Source organism: Clinocottus analis, unplaced genomic scaffold, assembly GCF_023055335.1.
Source record: "Clinocottus analis isolate CAN_PGR_092001 unplaced genomic scaffold, fCliAna1.0.p SCAF_3, whole genome shotgun sequence".
In the NCBI taxonomy this organism is placed as follows: Eukaryota; Metazoa; Chordata; class Actinopteri; order Perciformes; family Cottidae; genus Clinocottus; species Clinocottus analis.
Window position 1 is genome coordinate 14,216,513 of NW_027176042.1, and position 19,091 is coordinate 14,235,603.

Genomic DNA, 19,091 nt, shown 5'->3' on the forward strand with positions numbered 1-19,091 from the left:
TCCCTTAACACACAGCATCACCAGTCAGGATGGTCAGCTAAAGGTTACAGGCGCGCTTAGTCAAGCGGAGCTAGCACTTTTCCGCACACACTTTCAGTGCCAATGCTACAGTGGGTACAGGGGTGAGGCCTGTGCTCTGAAAGAAAAAGGGCAGAATAGAGCCTCCTCTGTCTTAGGGACCTGGCCTCTTTGCCTGTTACTCCCACTAGGACTCCTCACTCTGCTACACTGAGGAAACAGAGAAGCTCAAGCTATTCACTACTTCTGCCAGCCCTGAAAAGGACAAATCAGACTTTTCAACACATAGGTTGTAAGTTATCATGCACTAGTGATGACGCTGAATGATGATGCATTGTCATCAGAGATTAATTTATATCACATCTCCATGCTGACCCTGGCCTCCAGATGAAGAGATCATCATTCCACATTGACTGTATGTGACTATAGTGTAATTGTGGGGCTTTTTCCTACAGAGGATAAAATACATCATGACTGCTTAACCTTATTACCTTTTTTTTTTTTTATTTTTTTTTTTTTACAATGGACACAAAAATACAATATGAGGCTTCACCAAAAAAGTTGAAGAAAGGTACCTTTAATGCCCAGCGGCACACAATATTCACAAGTTTTTGTATCATACATTCTATATTTGGATATTAATGCCCCTTTTTAAACGTGATTGTTTCTATCTGTTGATTGATCAAGCTGTTAAGTGTTTCCTTATGAAAGACATTTAAATATTGCATTATGCCAGAAAGTGATTAATTATAAAATATGGAGCCTTAAATATCTTTTGTTATCTTTGGCCTAAAGAAACAACATGGCTGGACCTGCCTGTTTCAGTTAAAAATTGTGCCTTAACTGGGCTACAAACTGCAAAGTGCTCTTTCTTTTTGGTTGCCTTTGTTTACAAGTTTTGACTATTGAGGTCTTTCCAGCAGTGTTTATCTCAGCCCTCTGCTGGCGCCGGTGCTTAATACTGATGTGAACTCTTTAAGCCTACCAGTTTCCATTTTATACATAAAGAAAAATGTATGTATCGAGGAAAGGGCTGACGGACCTGAAAAGACCAAAAAGGAAAGATGTTTAGACTTGCATTTACGTTGCATCTTTCTAGTCCTTAATCCACTCAAAGTGCTTTACACACATTCATACACTGATGCTAGGTGCCAAACTGCTCATCAGGTTTAAATATCACACACACACACACACGCACACACACACACACACACACACACACACACATACATACATACCAATGGTACAGAATTTGCAGACTCAGTATCTTGCCCAAAGACACTTCAAACGTCTGATTTACATGGATATTACTCTGAAAAACAATGTAATTATGTTTAAAAAAAAAGGCTAAATTTATGCATCCTGCAAATGTAATATTCATTAAACATACAGATACTAGCAGCATGTACTCATTTTGATTCAAACTCTTTATGGAAAATTTAATCTGGTTTCATATATACAGGTATTGACATATGTCAGCTAAAAACTCAAGAAATTATTGGACAAAAGTATTCAGCTTCCTAAACTAAGTTAAGTTTTTCATAAACTGAAACATTTGTACTATTAGTATTCGGATGGAATGTTTGAATTGCGACCATTTTAACAAACTGCACTTTAACTACTTTTTTGTTGAGGCGAATCTACCTTTATTTTATGTTAGAGATTTATTCCACTGTGAATTTTGTCTAAAAATAAAAGCTTCTGATTGTTATTTTTCCTGCCTTGACTTTCAACTTTCAAAAACATCCTAAGGGTTATTTCTCCCTAATTGTGAACATTTTATTTTCTTGTGCAGTGAAAGACTCCTAAACATATTAATCTGATTATAAAAACCAGGTCTGACACAGTAACACTGGTTTATGGTATGGACAGGGAACTCACCATGTATAATGCAGATTTCCGCACTCGTAATATTTGACCATTATTTATATGTAATGGTAAGATGTAAAAGAGGACATATATTGCCAACCATTTTCAATGGTATTTGTTCTTATCAATTATCAATTTTTAGGCAGCAGTTGCTTTTCATTTTTTGCGCAACAGTTACATATTAAGGTGAGACTTTGAACTTGTTTGAGCTGAGTAATTATCAACTGTTATTATCAGTGATGATGTGATGGATTGCTGTACTCAAGCAAATTTCCAGTCTCAGTGAAATTAGTGGCTGCCTCAAGGGTAAAAAGATGAATCTGTAATCTATAGTTTATGCAAAAATTGCCTTTTGTACCATGCCACCTCTCTGTTTTAAAAGCAGCTTTGGTGTTAATTAGTAAATTCATGTATTGATGTTATTCTTAAAATCCAAATGGAAGGGTTTTGTATTTGAAAACACTTTGGATTCACCTTTTACATGAAATTATTTAAAAGGGAATTTGAATTTTTTTTTTTTCAGATTCTGGGATTTTCTGGAGACTATAGTCTACTGGGATTTCATTAATTTAACAATAAATGTTTACGCTTTGTGAAACAATATTGTAAAAACTGTAAATGGACGTGGTCAAGTATACTTATGACTTACACTGATCAAAGTGTTATATAATTCTTTTACAACAAAAATATAGATAATACCGGATATAAGCTATTCAAAATTATCAATAAGCAAGCGAGTAAATAATATCAAAGAAAGTAGAAAACAACAAATGTGTGAGGGATAAACTATCACAGTGTTACACAGTTTACATGGCATTGTAATTGTCTGAAGTCTCAGAGTATAGAGTAACGTTTGATTTAAAAAAAAAAAAAAAGTTTGGTATTTGGTACTTTAAAAAAATTAAAAGCAGGTTGATACTACGCTTTTCTGCTAGCCTCAACAGGAAATGACGTACACTGCTAAATGTTGTTATGTGCAGCTAGAAATGGGCTCCGACGAGGAACAGACAACATAAAACGTTTGTGTGACAGAGACCTATTAATCGGGATTCCCATGCATCCCTCGACTTTCTCATGTGACATTACCTGTACCGCTTTTACGAGATAATTGATTGGACATTTTATATCCAAGGAACATTGGACGTGCAGGTAGTTTATTGTTAGTAAAAGTATGTATACCTAGCGATAAGCTAAGAAGTTATCCTTTCAGTCACCAGAGCTAACGTTAGCTACCACAGACCACCAGCATCGACCCGAAGCCGTTCTGCAACATTTCCCACCACTGGCAACCAGCAATGCAGATGACATGACGATAAAGCAAACAGCCTCGACCTTGTCCACCCGTCAGTGAACGTGTCTCACAGTTATCTCCTCTGTCTTGGTAGGTTCTCCTCTGGTGCTGCATCCTATATGTCTCCTACAGCGTGTCATCGTTCAGAGATGTAACGCAAGCTACATTTATTTCTGAGCGAATGTTAGCTTATTTGCATATTTGGGCTAAATTACATTTGTGAGCTTACTTTATTTGCTCTGCTCTGTTTTCCGTCTTTCATCTAAGAGGGTTAGCTTCCTATTAACACATGATGTATTGTTTTCGATCCACTTTGCACAGTCACCGCCACAAACATGTTGAAATATGTTCAGTTTTTTTGTGTGTTTATAAGTTTGGCCATCATTCCGACGTGTTGTGCAATACATTTACTCATCAAGTCAATTCTTAGCATCTTCATATGTGGCAACATTAGTGTTATGTTCACACCTGGTGTTCTTGTTCCTCATATTAAAAATGCAGTTGGTGAGTTAGTCGATATGAATGGTGGATACAACTATGAAGAGCAATTTAGAAATTAAAGATTGTGAATATACAGTCATAGGTTGAACCACAATGGTTTTGCAGTTTCTGTATACACAACCAAACAATTAGAACTAATCTATGACCCGGATCCACACGATGGGCTCTCAGACAATGCACTCTCTGTCTCTTTTCCTAGATCGTTTAACAAAATGAATTTCTTGCGTAATCGTCTTGTCGTTTTGGGCCTGGTGTTGTTGGCCACATTACTGCTGTACCTGCTGCTGCCATCCATTCGCCAGGGCAGCATGGAGCCATCCCTAGAAGCTCAACGAATGGGGCTGATGGCCACCACTCCTCCTCCAATTCCAACCATCAACGTGTCCATTCGCACCGGACAGCTACCCGGGGACCCTCCACTGTTCTTCAGAGAAGCTTTACCTGTTGATGGAGCTGGACGACAGATATTGCCAAGGTGAAGTGGATAGACCTGTTTAAAACCTCTGAGCACATAAGATGCCTCGTCCTTTTAATCATAACCAGTGAGGACGATATAATAAATGTTTTTAGGAAGTACATACAAACACTGGTAGTGCTGCTGATCTGCAACTCTAACATATTGTAATTGTTTGAAATTCTAAAAGTATTTCTTTGTGCAGGCTGCAAGTGGTCCTTCTGCATGGTCAGGCTTTCACATCCAAAACGTGGGAGGAGCTCGGTACGATGGCACTACTTGCAACTAATGGATATCAGGCCTTAGCAATGGACCTTCCAGGTAGAACTTATTGTTATTGCACATTATCACTACTAATTTCGTGACTAAAATGAGGTTATAACTTTAAACTGATTTCCACATATTATATTTACAATACGTATAGACTGATACACTAATTTACGACATTTCACAGATGAGTAGATTGACACAGTCAAAATACTTTTATAGTTACGTTTCTCTATTATTTTTTTTAATTATTTTTTTTATTACATTTTCTGTTATGCTTATTATGTATGTATGTATTATGTCATACACCAATACATTAAAGCAAATTACTTGCATTGGAAAACCTACTTGGAAATAAACTACATGTTGATTATATTCATTCTGTAATAAAGACCAGCAGGTCTCACTGTTGGTATTTTGTATCGAACATATTATTTATATTCATATAAATAGAAGTTGTGTTGGTTTGACTTGCTTGGTTTTCGTGAGCTGATAGTGCACTCTTGTGGTTGAAAATCAGAAAATGCTTTTGCCTAATTGTTTTTCTTACATAGATTCTTACACCATATAACGTGCCCTGTAAAGACTCAAATTAAGTATTCTTTTTCATGTTATTAATCTAATAACATAAAATCGAAAAATCTATATATACTCTTTTAATATATGAAAACCGACATAACTGACACTCTAATTGTGTGATGTGTATGCACTGGGTTTGCAGACCTTTTCACTTTTAAGTTGCTATGTGTGCTATGCTGTTGGTTCATGTGGCATTTTCTTGCAGTACAAGACTGAAATTTAGTTTGAGATTAAAAACTGCAAAATTAGTATGTGGTTGAGTGACCTCAGGCGATTAGCAGCACTACACTCAGATAAATCTAATCAGCGATTTAATGTTTGTTACAAAAATATGTAACAAAGTCACAGTAAGTACACATTGAAAATGACATTTGTGTTAATGGATGTTGATCTGAGCTAAAATGTGTATCCCATTTGTTCTTCTTCTCTGAGGTTATGGAAAATCGCCCGACTCTGAGGCTTTGAAGACTGATCAGAATCGAGTGGACCTCCTTTCAAGATTCATGGAGTCTTTGGGTGTGAGGGCAGCTGTGCTTCTGAGCCCCTCCATGAGTGGACATTACTCCATCCCCTTCCTCATGAAGAACAGCGCTCAGCTACAGGGCTTCATTCCTATAGCACCTGTCGGTACACGAAGTTACACCGCACAGCAGTACCAAAACATTCAGGTGAGGGAGGAAAAGTGATAAAAATTGTGTGTATTCACATATTTAAGCAGAAACAACATAGTGAAATAATTACTTGTGTATTATGTAAGTAGAAACAATTTGCTGGTGGTGCTCATGACATTAGGAATAACTTTTCGGTTTTGGGTGAACTTTGCCTTTTAATGGGGAATACATTACACTGAGGCATGACCAGATTAACCCACTAGAGACATATCTCTTTAAACACCCATTAAGTACAATGCTCTGCATTAATGGACACTAACAAAAGGAAGTTTTATTTAATGTTTGCTAATTAGGCCTGAGCTTGCATGCATGGCAATTTTATATAACTACATGTTGCCAAGCAGTGCGTGGCCACTGCAGGTAATTTGTTGTAAAGGGTTTCTACATCAATCATTTCAGGGCAATTATTTTTTAAAGTAGATCAGTCTGCCATTTATTTTCTTTTTTTTGTTTTTGTTTTATCTAATAAATGTTAGAGAAATGACTCACAATTTTCTAAAAAAGTCCAAAGTGACATTTTTGTCAAACTAACAAAGATATCTAACATTAAATGAGCAAGCCAAGTACATTTTGTATATTCAATATTCAGGTAAACAAGTGCCAAGTACAGTAGATGCCCCACCCACAAGCATGTCAGCAGGTTTTGTATACCTTTACCCAGCTGTTTGCTGAAACTGGTGTATATATAGTTTTCTCACTCCTGTGTGCTCTTTTTAGATTCCCACTTTCATTGTGTTTGGAGCCCTAGACACGAATCTGGGTGCCCAGTCCCACAAGAACCTCATACAGCTTCCACATCACTTTGTGCTGAAGCTAGAAGGAGCTCGCCACGCCTGCTACATGGACAAACCCAGAGAATTTCACCAAGGGCTAATCGACTTCCTCAGCAAACTGAAGTGAGATGTATGGTTAAGGAAGAAGAGGTCAAAAATATTGAAACAAAAGAAAGAAGAAATTGTCAGAGGAACACTAGTCCCCCGATTAATGGTTTAGTGTGGTGACAATTTAGCTGAACAGTTCTAAGAGCTATATTCTCAATTTATCATCACCTGAAGCAAGAACATTGGCATGGGAGTAGGTTTTGATACATGGAAATGGCTGGTAAAACCTTTTAACAACACAGTAGTTCAGATGTTTCTATTATGAAAGTATTGTTTTTGTGTCACCCAAAAATACTAGTTCATCTCATCTTGTGTTAAAATAGCTTCATATTTGTATCGTGGTGAATTGTGTTTTGTCTCTCTTTGCATGTAAAACAAACATGGAAAGTGTTTGCTTCACTGTTGCCATTTTTGTAGTTGACATGTAGGTTGCTGTCAATATGCAAATGTCGCAGGTGCTTGTGTTTGAATAGCTTCTGTTAGCTTCATATTGGACAGAAATATTTGTATATTAAGATATGGAAACCATTCCAGCTTCCAAGAAAACACATGCGAGACAAAAAGAAACAGAAGTGATACTGTAACAATAAAAGTAGAGCCGATTTAAAAAAAATAGCTAACGTTTATTTATATATTGATGATAAAGTTATATGTAATATATTTGCAATACGTTTGGACAATCATGCAAAAAACAACTTAAATAAGGCGTGCATATAAAATAAAAACAAAAATTGTGTTTGTATGTGTCATTTGATAAAAATGCCATATTTGGGGAATTCAAGGTTATTTTGATGTATTATAATTCAAATGTTATCACACTGCTGACTTTTTTTTACTTTTGGGAAAGTTTTTGGGAGTTTTTTGGTCCCCAATGCATTGAAGTGAGCAAAAACAACCACACGCGGAAATGCTGCCGAGCCCAGATATTGTGACTTTTTTTGAAGGTGCAGTGCGTTTACCTCACAAGGCAACTGTATATTTTACTCCTTTTGTGCAATGGATGACAAAACAAGGACGAGAAGTAGTACTAATGCTAAAGATAAAATATGATACACATACCCATATTGTATTGGCCACAGAAGTATAGAGTATCCTGACAAAATTGCTGTATTTTCTTTCTTTTTTTAAAATCCATCCATCCATTATCTAAACCGCTTGTCCTCTTTAGATGCACTGGAGCCGATCCCAGCTGTCAACGAGCGAAGGCAGGGTACACCCGTGACAAGTCGCCAGTCCATCACAGGGTAGACATACAGACAGACAACCATTCACGTTCACATTCACACCTATTTTAAATATCTAACACTACAAATGGATCGCCCTCTGTATTTTCCAGTAGTTTGTCTCCATGGAAACTATTTGACCTTCATGATTTCATCAAATCCACATGTACACAAATAGACTCAAAGAAACGTGTCTGCTTCATTATCTTGAGCGTTTTGTTATCTCCACTGTAGACGATCTTGGCTGCATTGTGGGAGAAGCAGGTGGGGCTGAGAATCTTCACAGCCAAAGGTGCTTTAACTAGTATTAAGTTAAGAGTAAATACTCGTGTTAAAGCAATATTTCAGCCCTTTTTAAAAAAAATGAATAAATAACTTCCTGTTATTATGAAGTATTTAGGTGTAGATTGCTCAATGCAAAAATAATTTAAATGATTTCTTTCAAGCTGCAACACAGCTTACTGTGAAAAAAATCACAAATCTGAATTCACTGTACTTGTTGTCGAACACCAGGATGTCCTCCAGTGAGGGAAATGTTAATTAATGGTGGAAACGCCTTGTGAAAAGCTTTTCCAGAAGAATAGAGGCTGTTCCAGCAATGAATGGCTGCTGGACATTCACATACTTTTTTCCTCTGTACTGGATGTCCCTGTACTTAATGTATCTATGTAGCTACTCTGTTTATTTGCAGTGTAACAGGATCCTGCATGGTTGTGTTGTGCAGGCATGCTGTTGGACAGAGAAGCTGTCTGCTGCGCTTTCGCCACAGACTGATGCAGGACATCAAGCCATCCCATCGGACGGTGTATGAGGAAGAGATGTTTAGAATCCAGGTTAGCCTCTGCTCCAGGTATTAGGTGTAGGCTTTCCTGTTTGTGCAAAACTGACAACAAATATGATCAACATAAAGTGTTTGCCCAAGATTCAATCGGTTGTAAAATATTTGTTTACCCACCATCATTTTGATAATCTATGTTATACATTGTTGTCCTCATTTTATACTCTTGGCCTTCACCATTGGCTATATAGTGAGTTGTTTTCCATTCAATGATTTTGACTGTTTCTTTGTTTCCCCACCTTATCTTTCTATTTCATGTCGGGAATTTAAAATGGTCCAAACAAAAGCACCTCAATTGCTGCTCTTGGAGTCTTTTAGCGATGAGCAGGCTTTTTCAGAATGATTAAGCAGATTTACCTTTGGCGTCCTGCTAAGGGACACGTCGACACAATACACATCACCTGCTGTTGGAAGTGAAGTAGCAGCTTAGCCCATGTGTGTTAACGATCGTTTGACCACTTCCTGTTCGGCTTACTTGAGCAAAATCTCAAATGGTAAAACACAGGATTTTACCATTATGCATCAAATTATTGAATATCACTTTCTTTCATGGCTTTGGGAATTCTGCCTTTAGAAGTATCATTTTTAAATACCATAATATAGTTATATATTGAAATTCAATCTATTTATTTACAATAGTGACCCTTTATTAGTTTGTTTAGTCAGGTCCAATAGTCAAATGTAAATATGTAAGTGTATTTACTTGAGTACTGTATTTATGTATACATATTTGTACTTCACTTGAGCGTCTTCTTTTCATACTTCATATGTCCACCTTACTTTATATCAGAAGGACATATTGCCCTTTCTACTAAACTGAAATTATTTTTTAATAATTAAGTCATTTTTTTATGCAATACAATTTGAGGATTTATTGCTTTTTTAATTTTGCTTTTTTATTTATTTCATAATTACATGTTTTTCAATCATTTAAATGTTTTGTCTATTAGCTGTGTTAATACTTTCACATATTGTACTAAAATAATATTTGTCTTTTGTACTATATTAATACATATTTTACATTCACGCCTGAATACAGTTTCAAACATTTATAAACAGGTGGTTCATTGCGGCGACCGGTCTTTTATTTTGGAGGGCAGAAAAGGGGCCAAGTCCGCATCGGAGCAGCAGACGACAAGTGGACCGCGCAGGGTGAGTATTGTGACAACTTTAGCGACACTGATTTAATGGATCTACCTTTCTTGCTGTCCTCTAATCCATCATTACTGCCAGAAGGTTTCACCAGTTGGCTAACATAACAATGTATGCGCATGCGTAGCATCTTCTACAACTAGCTAAAACATAGAATAAGTTAAGCGGCTACACGGCTGGCTAGCTTAAAAACAAACCCTTTCTCAGCTTCATCCGATAACGACAGGTAACGCTCATGTCACGGGCTGCTGGCCCGGTGTTTGCGATTAACTGTTTTTTTAATTAACTGGTTTATGTTCGCGTGTGTGAGGCAGACGTGTCGTAGGAGTGGCCTGTCAGCACCTGTGTTGACTAGCTAACTAGGAATTGTACATTTCTGTTGCCTCTGCCTCGGTCACATTCTTCTTAGTGTATATTGTTACACTATAAACGGAATAGTTTACTGTAAAATGCCCGACCTGTTCGTGAGGCTTCGCGCTGACAAGAGTGAACGCAGACAAGAGTGAACGAAAAAGTAGGTGACTCTGTTGATGCCTGTTCAATTTGCTACTAACGTCAATAAAAAACAGCTACAACGCTCTTGTTGTCAGTCTGATATGTCAGTCGTACATCGTTAACAAACGTCAAGTCAATATGAGACCAGTGTAGTATATATATACATTGTAAGTGAAAAGCGCAGATATTTCCTCTCAGATCTATTGCTACTGTCAACTGTGGGAAACTGATCGGCCCAGATTAACTTGTGACAACACTGTGTCCAGCTATAACCGGAGCTAGCGTCAAGTTAACTCTTGACAGATGGACACAACGACATGATAGTCCTCACACGTTGGTTGTTATGTGTATTGTAATATATCGTCATGTGTCCTCAGAAAGAGTAAATATATTGCACCATGCTGCCTGACAAGGATGGTCCAGGTGTCGGAGGCGGACTCGGCTCTCCTGGGGGAGAGGACCTCTCTGTGAGTCTGTTCAGAGAGTACCTTCGTGTCAAGACGGTCCACCCAGACCCGGATTATGGTGAGACATCACAAGACTCCGATATTAAACTATGCTTGTTGGACTTGTCTCTTTGTGGATTGTTGTAATATGAGTTAAAACAGCAGTTTAAACTATTTTAGCAGTTTAAATGTTGTTTTACTTCAATTAGTATCATGCTCAAATGATATCACTTTACACACCCATTCATATTTTGTTAACATGTTTAAAAGAAATTTTTAGCTCTTGATTCATCTTCCATGCTTTCAGTCCAATTCTTATCTGAGTCAGTTAGCTGTTTAAGATAAGATACAATATTACTTTATTAGTCCTGCAGTGAGGAAATTGCAGGATTATAGCAGCAGACAGGTAAAGTGCACACAAGAGACGCAAGGTAAAAAAAAAAACGACTAATATAAATGAACAGTAAAGCAGTAATATAAACAGTAAATAATCCACAATAGCAGTATTACTCATACAGACAGAATAGAAAGTATTTTAAAAATGTACTGGTTTTGTGGTCTGAAGGAGACATATATTAAGATAATTTCCAGGTTTCTACATTTTTGGGGGTGTTTCTACTGCAACATATTTTTTTTCTTCTCTCTTTTTCTAAATATTCCTGTTAAACTATGTCTGAAATCCATTTTAACATATTTCAATAGAATTTAATTGCTACAACAGCATGGGTCTCTGGCTACTTCCTGTCAGCTGATTATTTACAGACATTGCAACTGAAACTAAACTGGGACACATTTTAGAAAGTTTACGCTCAAAACTGCAAAATTGTCTATATATTGTATAGTTGTTACACCACAACCGAACAGAACTCATTTAAGAGCAGAGATTCTGAATATGGGCTTTGTGTTTTTCTCCATAAAATTAGTGTTTTAATCCCTAAACTGTATCGATATAGCCCGAGGACCTTTTTATCAAAAAAACGATCTGTTGTTTTTTTAACATGGGACCCATAAATGCTCTCACCTAACAAACAAACTGTAAGAATGACATTGCACTTAGTGGCAGCTGTGATTGTTTTGTCTGCTGGAGGTCTGGCCTCACTTTTTTTTATAGACCTCTCAGCCGTTTGTGTTGGTTCAGTTGAATTTTTGGGACCATGTGGAGGTACAATATCATCCTACTGCCCTGGGACAATTTGGGATCCCTGAGTAGTGAGTGTTAAGGAGAGTTTCTCGCCTGGTTGCCTTCACACACTAATCTGAAAGTAGTTAGATAATAAAAGAACGGTTTACTGTGACTGTACTGAAGTCCAACACTACTGCCGCAGCTCGCAGCAGCGGGAGGCATTATGACGGTCTACTGTTCTGAGAGGTTTTACACAATTATTAATATTTAAATAGATTGTTCTGCTATCTGTTTATTCATTTATAGATGCTGCTCTTCGTTTCCTGGACAGAATAGCACAGGAGCTTGAGCTACCTATGAGAAAGATTGAGGTGTGTGTCAGTGTATATTATGATAGAATAATTCACAGAGCACACATTTATGTACAAGGTTGCAATAAAAAGTAGGTAATACTTCTTCTGAAAGGTAACACTTATCTGTCGTTCTCTCTCCCTGTAGGTTTGCCCAGGCAGAGTTGTGACGATCATGACATGGGAAGGCACTAACCCAAACTTAAAATCCATCTTACTGAATTCCCACACAGATGTCGTACCTGTTTTCCAGGTACGGCGTCTCTCTGTTCATGATGTTACGATCCTGTTAATATGTGTAATAGACATGAAAAAAATGGATTTGATGTCAATCTCTTCTCTAGGAACATTGGAAATACGATGCTTTCAGTGCTTTCAAAGATGCAGAGGGCAACATTTTTGCCCGGGGATCACAGGACATGAAATGTGTAACTATACAGTGGGTACAACAGGATTTGTACTTTAATAATGTTCAGTGAGAAACACTTGTTATAACACCCGCTCCCTTAACCTGCATACTGTCAGTCCAAACTACATTTCTTATTTGTGTCATACTCTGTGGTGTTTTCTTTTGTTTTCTGCAGGTACATCCAGGCAGTCCGAAGACTAAAGGCAGAGGGACATAAACCGATGCGCACTGTGCACTTGATGTTTGTTCCTGGTAATATATTTGATTGCTGCCTTCCTCTATTTGTAGTTTGTTGTCAAAACATTCACACACCATTGGTCCAACCAATGGTGTGTTTTCCCTTGTATTAGATTTGACTTCTCCAGTGAAGACAGAGATGGTGTGTTCAGAATGTGCTTGTTAAAATCTTTGTCTTTCTCTTTGTAGCTGTCAAATATAATTCCCCTGCAGTTAGCTCCCAATTGACCTGATTTCATGGTTCTGATGCTGGCAATAAATCAATATTGATCAGAGTGATTATAAACTAAACAGTGAACACTTGCCTGGTAGTGTGATATTGTATGTCATGAAAATTAAACCTGCTCTAGAAATTAGAATTAGAATGGTCGTAGGTCACTGTGACCTCGCAAAAGACTTTTTTTTTAATAACCAAAGAATTACAGTAATGTCCAAATTCAGCAATTTCACTCAAATGTCTAGAATTTAAAAGGATAAAGTGCATGTCATCTTTACCATGTTTGGTTAGCAGAGACATACAACCCAAAGGTGCTAGTCCTTGTATGTAGAAGTGGCATGGGTGAAATAATCTGCTTAACATGAGGAATAAGTAACATCTGAGGCAGCAAGTCTGAAACTGAATCTGTATCAGCCGATAATCAAACAGCAGCCAGGTGTTTATATTACATTTTACAACTTTAATGAATCGGCAAAGACAGTAAAGTACCTTTTTTTTAAATTTTATTTTAATCCGCAATAGCCATATTAAATAGTGTTTAATAGCCTATATTGCCTATATCGTTGGTACTTATAGTATTATTCTGTCTATTTACCATGTGCAGCTTGGTATAGCTATTTCCTTGCCAACTATGAGCCTTTAGGCAACTAGAAATTTGGAAACTAAAATGTAAACATCTTTCTTTTTAGATGAAGAAGTTGGAGGTCACAAGGGAATGGAAACGTTTGTGAAGCATCTAGAGTTCCAAAAACTGAACATTGGCTTTGCACTTGATGAAGGTAAATAAATAACTGTTTGCAACATCTTCTTTTAAAAGTTAATGAATAAGAACCTGACCACTGACGGTCCCTCAGTTGCTTAATAAGTTGAAACCAGGTTAAATTATAACATAACCACTTAAAACTTAGTTTTGTGGTTAGTTAGCAGCTGTTTTTAAAAAAAAAATGGTATATCCTGGCACCACAAACATTCCTGCCATTAGTATAATTATCAATCTCAATCTTCATCCAAGATACCGTCTATTAAACTGATGTTTCAGAAACAAACATCACATAATGTTGCATAATTAATATTGATCTTATTCCCTAATCAAGCCCACTAGTCAAAAATCAATTATAATTCTGACTAAACTCGGGCTGGATGATATTATCATATAACTACATCTTAGATTGTTGATCCTAGATTGTCATTTTTGATTTAATTATGATAAACATAATAACCTTTTTATGTCTGGAAACACTTATTACATACTGGATTTAACTGAGAACATTACAGGTCATGTCAACATCTCGACCCCTCTGGAGCCCCATCGTTATCTTTCTTTTTGAAGGGACGCTAATTTTTTCTTGAGAGGTCCCTTGTGATGTTTGTCCTAATTAATTGCATTATGACCAGATATAGACTGTGAGGACATTGGATGGTTAAAAGTTTTGGCAATAGAAATGAATGTAGGTCTGTTTGTGAGTCCCCAATGGCAGAACCTGCATGGCGGTGTTTGATACAGAGTCAGCATTTCATTTTGACTAAAAAGCACAATCGGGTGTGGATGCGTTGTGGTAATTGGGGTCAAAGTCTGACAACCAAATATGTATATAATACATGTTACCCACTGTGCCAAATTATCCTGATTGATTTTAAAGCAAATGTTTGCTGAAATGCAGCCTCTGCTTTGGAGGTTCATCAACCTTACTTTGGTGTTGTTGCTAATTTGTCCATCATCAATTTCTGTCCTTTGCCCACTAGTTTGTTGTTTTAATAGTTATTGTTATGCACTAGACTAATGTTAACTGTGTTTTATTTGTTCTGTAGGTCTGGCTAACCCTGGCGAGGCCTTCACTGTGTTTTACGGAGAGAGGAACCCCTGGTGTGAGTATGAAATACATATCCGTGTTAAACAGATAAGAATCCACCATCTTATCAGATTACAGAGTTTTAGGAGAATATTAAATTTGATCTTCAGTCAAGCAGAATGATTTCTTCTTTCCAGGGATTACAGTCCACTGCCCAGGCAGTCCAGGTCATGGGTCCAGGTTTGTGGAGAACACAGCTGCTGAGAAGCTAGTAAGTTTCAATGACATGCAACCAGATAATAAAACGGTTAAATCATAAAAACCTTTTGTACAAAGACTGTGACATAATGCCTTATTCTTGTCAGCGCCAAGTCATGAACTCCTTTCTGGACTTCAGAGAGAAGGAGAAGCACAGGTGAGATGGATCTGTTCATATCTTGTACATTTTCTCTTTTATTAAAAGCTCATTTATAACACTTGATCTGCTTTAGTTATTCCCCAAATTTGAGCTTTAAGGCTTACATTTCCTCCAGGAAGTCCTGGTATGAAAGTCCCACTTTGCTGCTTTTCATACAGTAGATACAAATACTATGTTGAAGGAATCTCTTTATGTCAAGACAAATGCAATTATTTTAGATACACCAGTGTCACAGATTTGCCTTTGAGCCTGAAGGTGGAGGTCAAAACAAAAAGGAGTGCAGTACAGCTCAGGAGGAAAACTGCCTTGGAATTTATAAACTCAACTAACTAAAATACCAGTTTTAAAACATTTCCTCTGTATTCCCTATAATTGGTAACAAAAATTTAAAAAAATGTCATAATTATCAGCAGGAAGCTTTCAAGGGAATTCTTACAAAAGCCTGGGCATGTAATATAATTGAAAGACATTTCATGAATCTGGCCCCTGGTCAAATTGCTAATGAGCCCTTATGTGTTGTGTTTGTGTCCTCGAGACATAAATTAATTTGAGCAGAAATAGTGAGTTGCCAATTAGTTCTTTTGTACAAAGAATGTTGATGGAAGCAGATTTTATGTAGATTTATTAGATTAAAAGTCAAGTTAATTTTCAATGTTGGTCTTTCAAAATTGTAATTCTCATTTTATATTTCATTTCAGTACTGGTGTCAATACTGCTGTGTATGTGTGTATTTCAGGCTAAATACCAGTGAGTGTTTCACGCTTGGTGACGTGACCACAGTCAACATGACCATGGTCAAAGGAGGCGTGGCCTACAACGTCATCCCAGCTGATATGGACGTCAGTTTTGATTTAAGAATACCGCCTAAAGTAAATTTACAGGTATGACGGAGTTTGTGTTTGTTATTCATGTCGACATGCAGCCATCTGATCTACAGGCAGATGAAATGACCTCCACCTTAATGATTCCTCCTAACTAACCTAATTATTATTATCCTCCCAGGAGTTTGAAAGACAGATCAAAGAGTGGTGTAAAGAAGCAGGGGAAGATGTCACTTACAAATTTGCTCAGGTCAGTGCACAACAGTTATAGAAGTGTTGTTGCCTTGCTCCTGTTCCCAAATAGATTCAATTAGCTGTCATCCATTGCAGAAACATATGAACCAAAACGTGACTTCTACAGCGGAGAATGATCCTTGGTGGAACGCCTTCAGTGCAGCTTGCAAGGCAATGTGAGTAAACTGTACACACTAATGCACAATCTGTATGTGATCGCACCATTTATTTTGCATTTTACTGTGCACAGGTAAATACAATGCTGATGTTGTGTAAAGAACTTACGAATACAATTATGTATAGAAACCATTCACTTGATAATTTAAATTAAAATTGTTTGTTTTGCTTACGCAACCCTTTTATTACATTCGCTCCATGAGGTTTCACACCTCAATTGCAAATATTCTCACCGTTCCCACAATCCTCTGTCTACACTTGCTTGTCTCATCTGAAGAAAAGTGTATTTTTATTTTTACAGTTGCTATGTATTCTACTGAAAGGACCTATTAGTCATGTATGTCTACATAAGCTGTGGCACTTTTAGAATATGTTTTCAAAATGTTTACCCAGATAATAATAGCTGACAAAACCATGAAGGACGAGGACTGTAATTAATCTGTCAGAGTATTATAAAAACGTTGTCAATATCTCCCTTGTAGGAACTTAACTCTGGAAAAGGAGATATTTCCAGCTGCCACAGATAGCCGTTTTATCCGAGCAGTGAGTATAAATGTATTAAATCTGACTTTTCATTCTTTAATCGAGCTATTCAACTCCTTCAGTTATGTGTCTGTTAATATCTTTGTTTGTTGAATCTAGGTGGGTATCCCTGCTATTGGCTTTTCCCCAATGAACCGGACACCAATCCTGCTGCACGATCACAACGAGTATCTGAATGAGCAAGTCTTCCTGAAAGGCATCAGCGTGTTCGAGAAGCTCATTTCAGCTCTTGCCAGTGTTCCTGCCTTTCCTGACGAGGCTTAGACATGTCTTAATTTTAATCCTCACTATAAAAATGTATTTCACTGATCTGAATATTTAACTTGAAAAAATTGCAGAGATTACCAAAGAATAATAACATGTATATCATGAAGCCAAACTGAGCACTTAGCCTTTGGTACTTTTGATTTGATTGTTTTTGATGATTCTCAGGATATAGGCACAGTAAGGTTTGCATTAATCAACACTGCAGCAGTTTTTTTAACAACATACTTACTGTATGTCAACATAAAGCTACATGACCTGTTGTGTAATGTTTTCCATATGGAAAAAACAACTTACGAAAATGTGAAGATGACTTTGATTAACTCTTTGATCATCATTTTTTAATTTAGCTTGATTTGAAAACTATGATTCCACAGCTATAATTTTATTTAATAAACTGGAATTTAACTAATGTATTTGTACATTTATTTCATGGTCATATTTTTCTTTTGCCAATAAATGAGCAGCGGGATTAAAGCTGTATAGAGAAAAATTCTGATTGCCTACAGCAAAGGAATTTAACAATCCAAACAACCATCTGCTTCAAGGACAGACAATACTATATATATATATATATATATATATATATATATATATATATATATATATATATATATATATATATATATATATATATATATATATATATATATACTCATCTTACAGATAGATAAACAACACTTGATACACATATCATAATTTATGTTAGATAAGTACGTTCCCCCTTACTTTTCTTCTAGAATTGTTATTTTGGCCCAAATTTTAATTTATCTAATACAGGGATTTATATTCAAAGTCCTACAAAACTAATAACATTTCCACCAGCCTCAGCTGTAGCCTACTTTTAGTACCATTTAGCAAATGTTAGCTTACACGTTAAACTATTTTAAACTTGGAAACCTACTAAACATCAGCATGCCAGCAATGACTGAGCATTTTGATCTTAGCATTTAGCTTCAAGCACTGCTATGCCTCCAGTTTCACAGAGTCTCTTGTTTTTACTATATTATTGTCTGTCTTGTTGTCATATATTAGTACAATCAAATATATAATTTAGTAGAATAATACATGTCTTATTGATCTCACAGGTGAACCCAAATAACATGTTATCATCTATTAGAACAAGACAAAGTCTAAAATTGGCCTGTTTGATTGTCACTGTTTACAGCAAATTACATAAACGTTATTTGCACGTATTCAAGAGAGCTTGCCTTAAATTATGTAGAAGAAAATGGGAAGTATAGGTATAATGGAGATACAATAAGGTAAATAAGAAATAAAAATATATATTTTCGCATGTAATGCTGTTAACATGAAACAAAGGTCGGTCTCAACTCCAGTTGAGCTCCCTTTGGAGTTGTCGTCCAATTAACAGCGTATGGTTCTCTGAGGGGGACTGACAGGAAGACTGTGCAGTCAGTAATTAGTCTTCTTTCTCCCCAGGACATGACAGCAGTATTATCACATGGGGCCATAAGGGAGAGGAGTAAAAGCTGAACCCACATCCTTCCTCCCAGAGGGGGCGGGAAAAGGTGCAGTCATGCTGTCGGGTGAGCCGTCAAGCATTTAAATGCTTGGCTGCAGAAAAACAGCGGCACTCTTAAACAGTTTATTAAAGAAAAGTTCCAAATCTCACCGTTTCAGGAAAGCTTTTCAGGAATTTGGTGGAGCATAAGCATTTCCACTGTCAAAATTGCAGCCAGGGCCTTCTGGTTTGATCCTTCAAAATTTGCTCCGTTTCGCTATACAGTCAGGGTCTGATTTAGATTCATAACAGCAAATCTGAGAAAAGGTGAGGTGCCTACACAGAGGGGTTACACACA

At 36.8% G+C, this 19,091-nt stretch overlaps 3 protein-coding genes across 9 annotated transcripts in view; all 3 read left to right on the forward strand.

The window, feature by feature from the left end:
• The window catches only part of hyal2b (hyaluronidase 2b), a 4,297-nt gene extending 2,625 nt beyond the window's left edge, over positions 1 to 1,672 (forward strand). The window contains exon 4 of the mRNA XM_068594278.1: positions 1 to 1,672. This exon is cut by the window's left edge and continues 158 nt beyond it. Within this exon, the coding sequence (XP_068450379.1) occupies positions 1 to 232 (232 nt within the window). The 3' untranslated portion in view covers positions 233 to 1,672.
• Positions 1,673 to 2,883: 1,211 nt separating this feature from the next.
• abhd14a (abhydrolase domain containing 14A) lies at positions 2,884 to 7,236 on the forward strand. Of its 3 annotated transcripts, none has more exons than XM_068594345.1 (5): positions 2,884 to 3,268; positions 3,879 to 4,154; positions 4,339 to 4,454; positions 5,412 to 5,647; positions 6,368 to 7,236. In XM_068594345.1, the coding sequence occupies exons 2-5, from the start codon at positions 3,892 to 3,894 to the stop codon at positions 6,548 to 6,550; spliced, it is 798 nt and encodes a 265-aa protein (XP_068450446.1). In that variant the 5' UTR covers positions 2,884 to 3,268; positions 3,879 to 3,891; the 3' UTR covers positions 6,551 to 7,236. The 3 variants fall into 3 exon arrangements, with proteins under 3 accessions (XP_068450446.1, XP_068450447.1, XP_068450448.1); XM_068594346.1 differs by having other exon boundaries at positions 3,982 to 4,154; XM_068594347.1 differs by having other exon boundaries at positions 3,987 to 4,154.
• A 247-nt stretch (positions 7,237 to 7,483) lies between these two features.
• LOC137796971 (aminoacylase-1-like) lies at positions 7,484 to 17,680 on the forward strand. Of its 5 annotated transcripts, none has more exons than XM_068595268.1 (17): positions 7,484 to 7,775; positions 8,479 to 8,587; positions 9,652 to 9,744; positions 10,617 to 10,764; positions 12,115 to 12,179; positions 12,307 to 12,411; positions 12,503 to 12,597; positions 12,743 to 12,819; positions 13,711 to 13,800; positions 14,831 to 14,887; positions 15,009 to 15,082; positions 15,177 to 15,226; positions 15,966 to 16,110; positions 16,232 to 16,300; positions 16,381 to 16,460; positions 16,944 to 17,004; positions 17,104 to 17,680. In XM_068595268.1, exons 4-17 carry the CDS (start codon positions 10,638 to 10,640, stop codon positions 17,266 to 17,268), a joined length of 1,260 nt encoding a protein of 419 aa, XP_068451369.1. In that variant the 5' UTR covers positions 7,484 to 7,775; positions 8,479 to 8,587; positions 9,652 to 9,744; positions 10,617 to 10,637; the 3' UTR covers positions 17,269 to 17,680. The 5 variants fall into 5 exon arrangements, with proteins under 5 accessions (XP_068451369.1, XP_068451370.1, XP_068451371.1 ...); XM_068595269.1 differs by having other exon boundaries at positions 10,621 to 10,764; XM_068595270.1 differs by lacking the exons at positions 7,484 to 7,775; positions 8,479 to 8,587; positions 9,652 to 9,744 and adding an exon at positions 9,796 to 10,258.
• Positions 17,681 to 19,091: the final 1,411 nt, after the last annotated feature.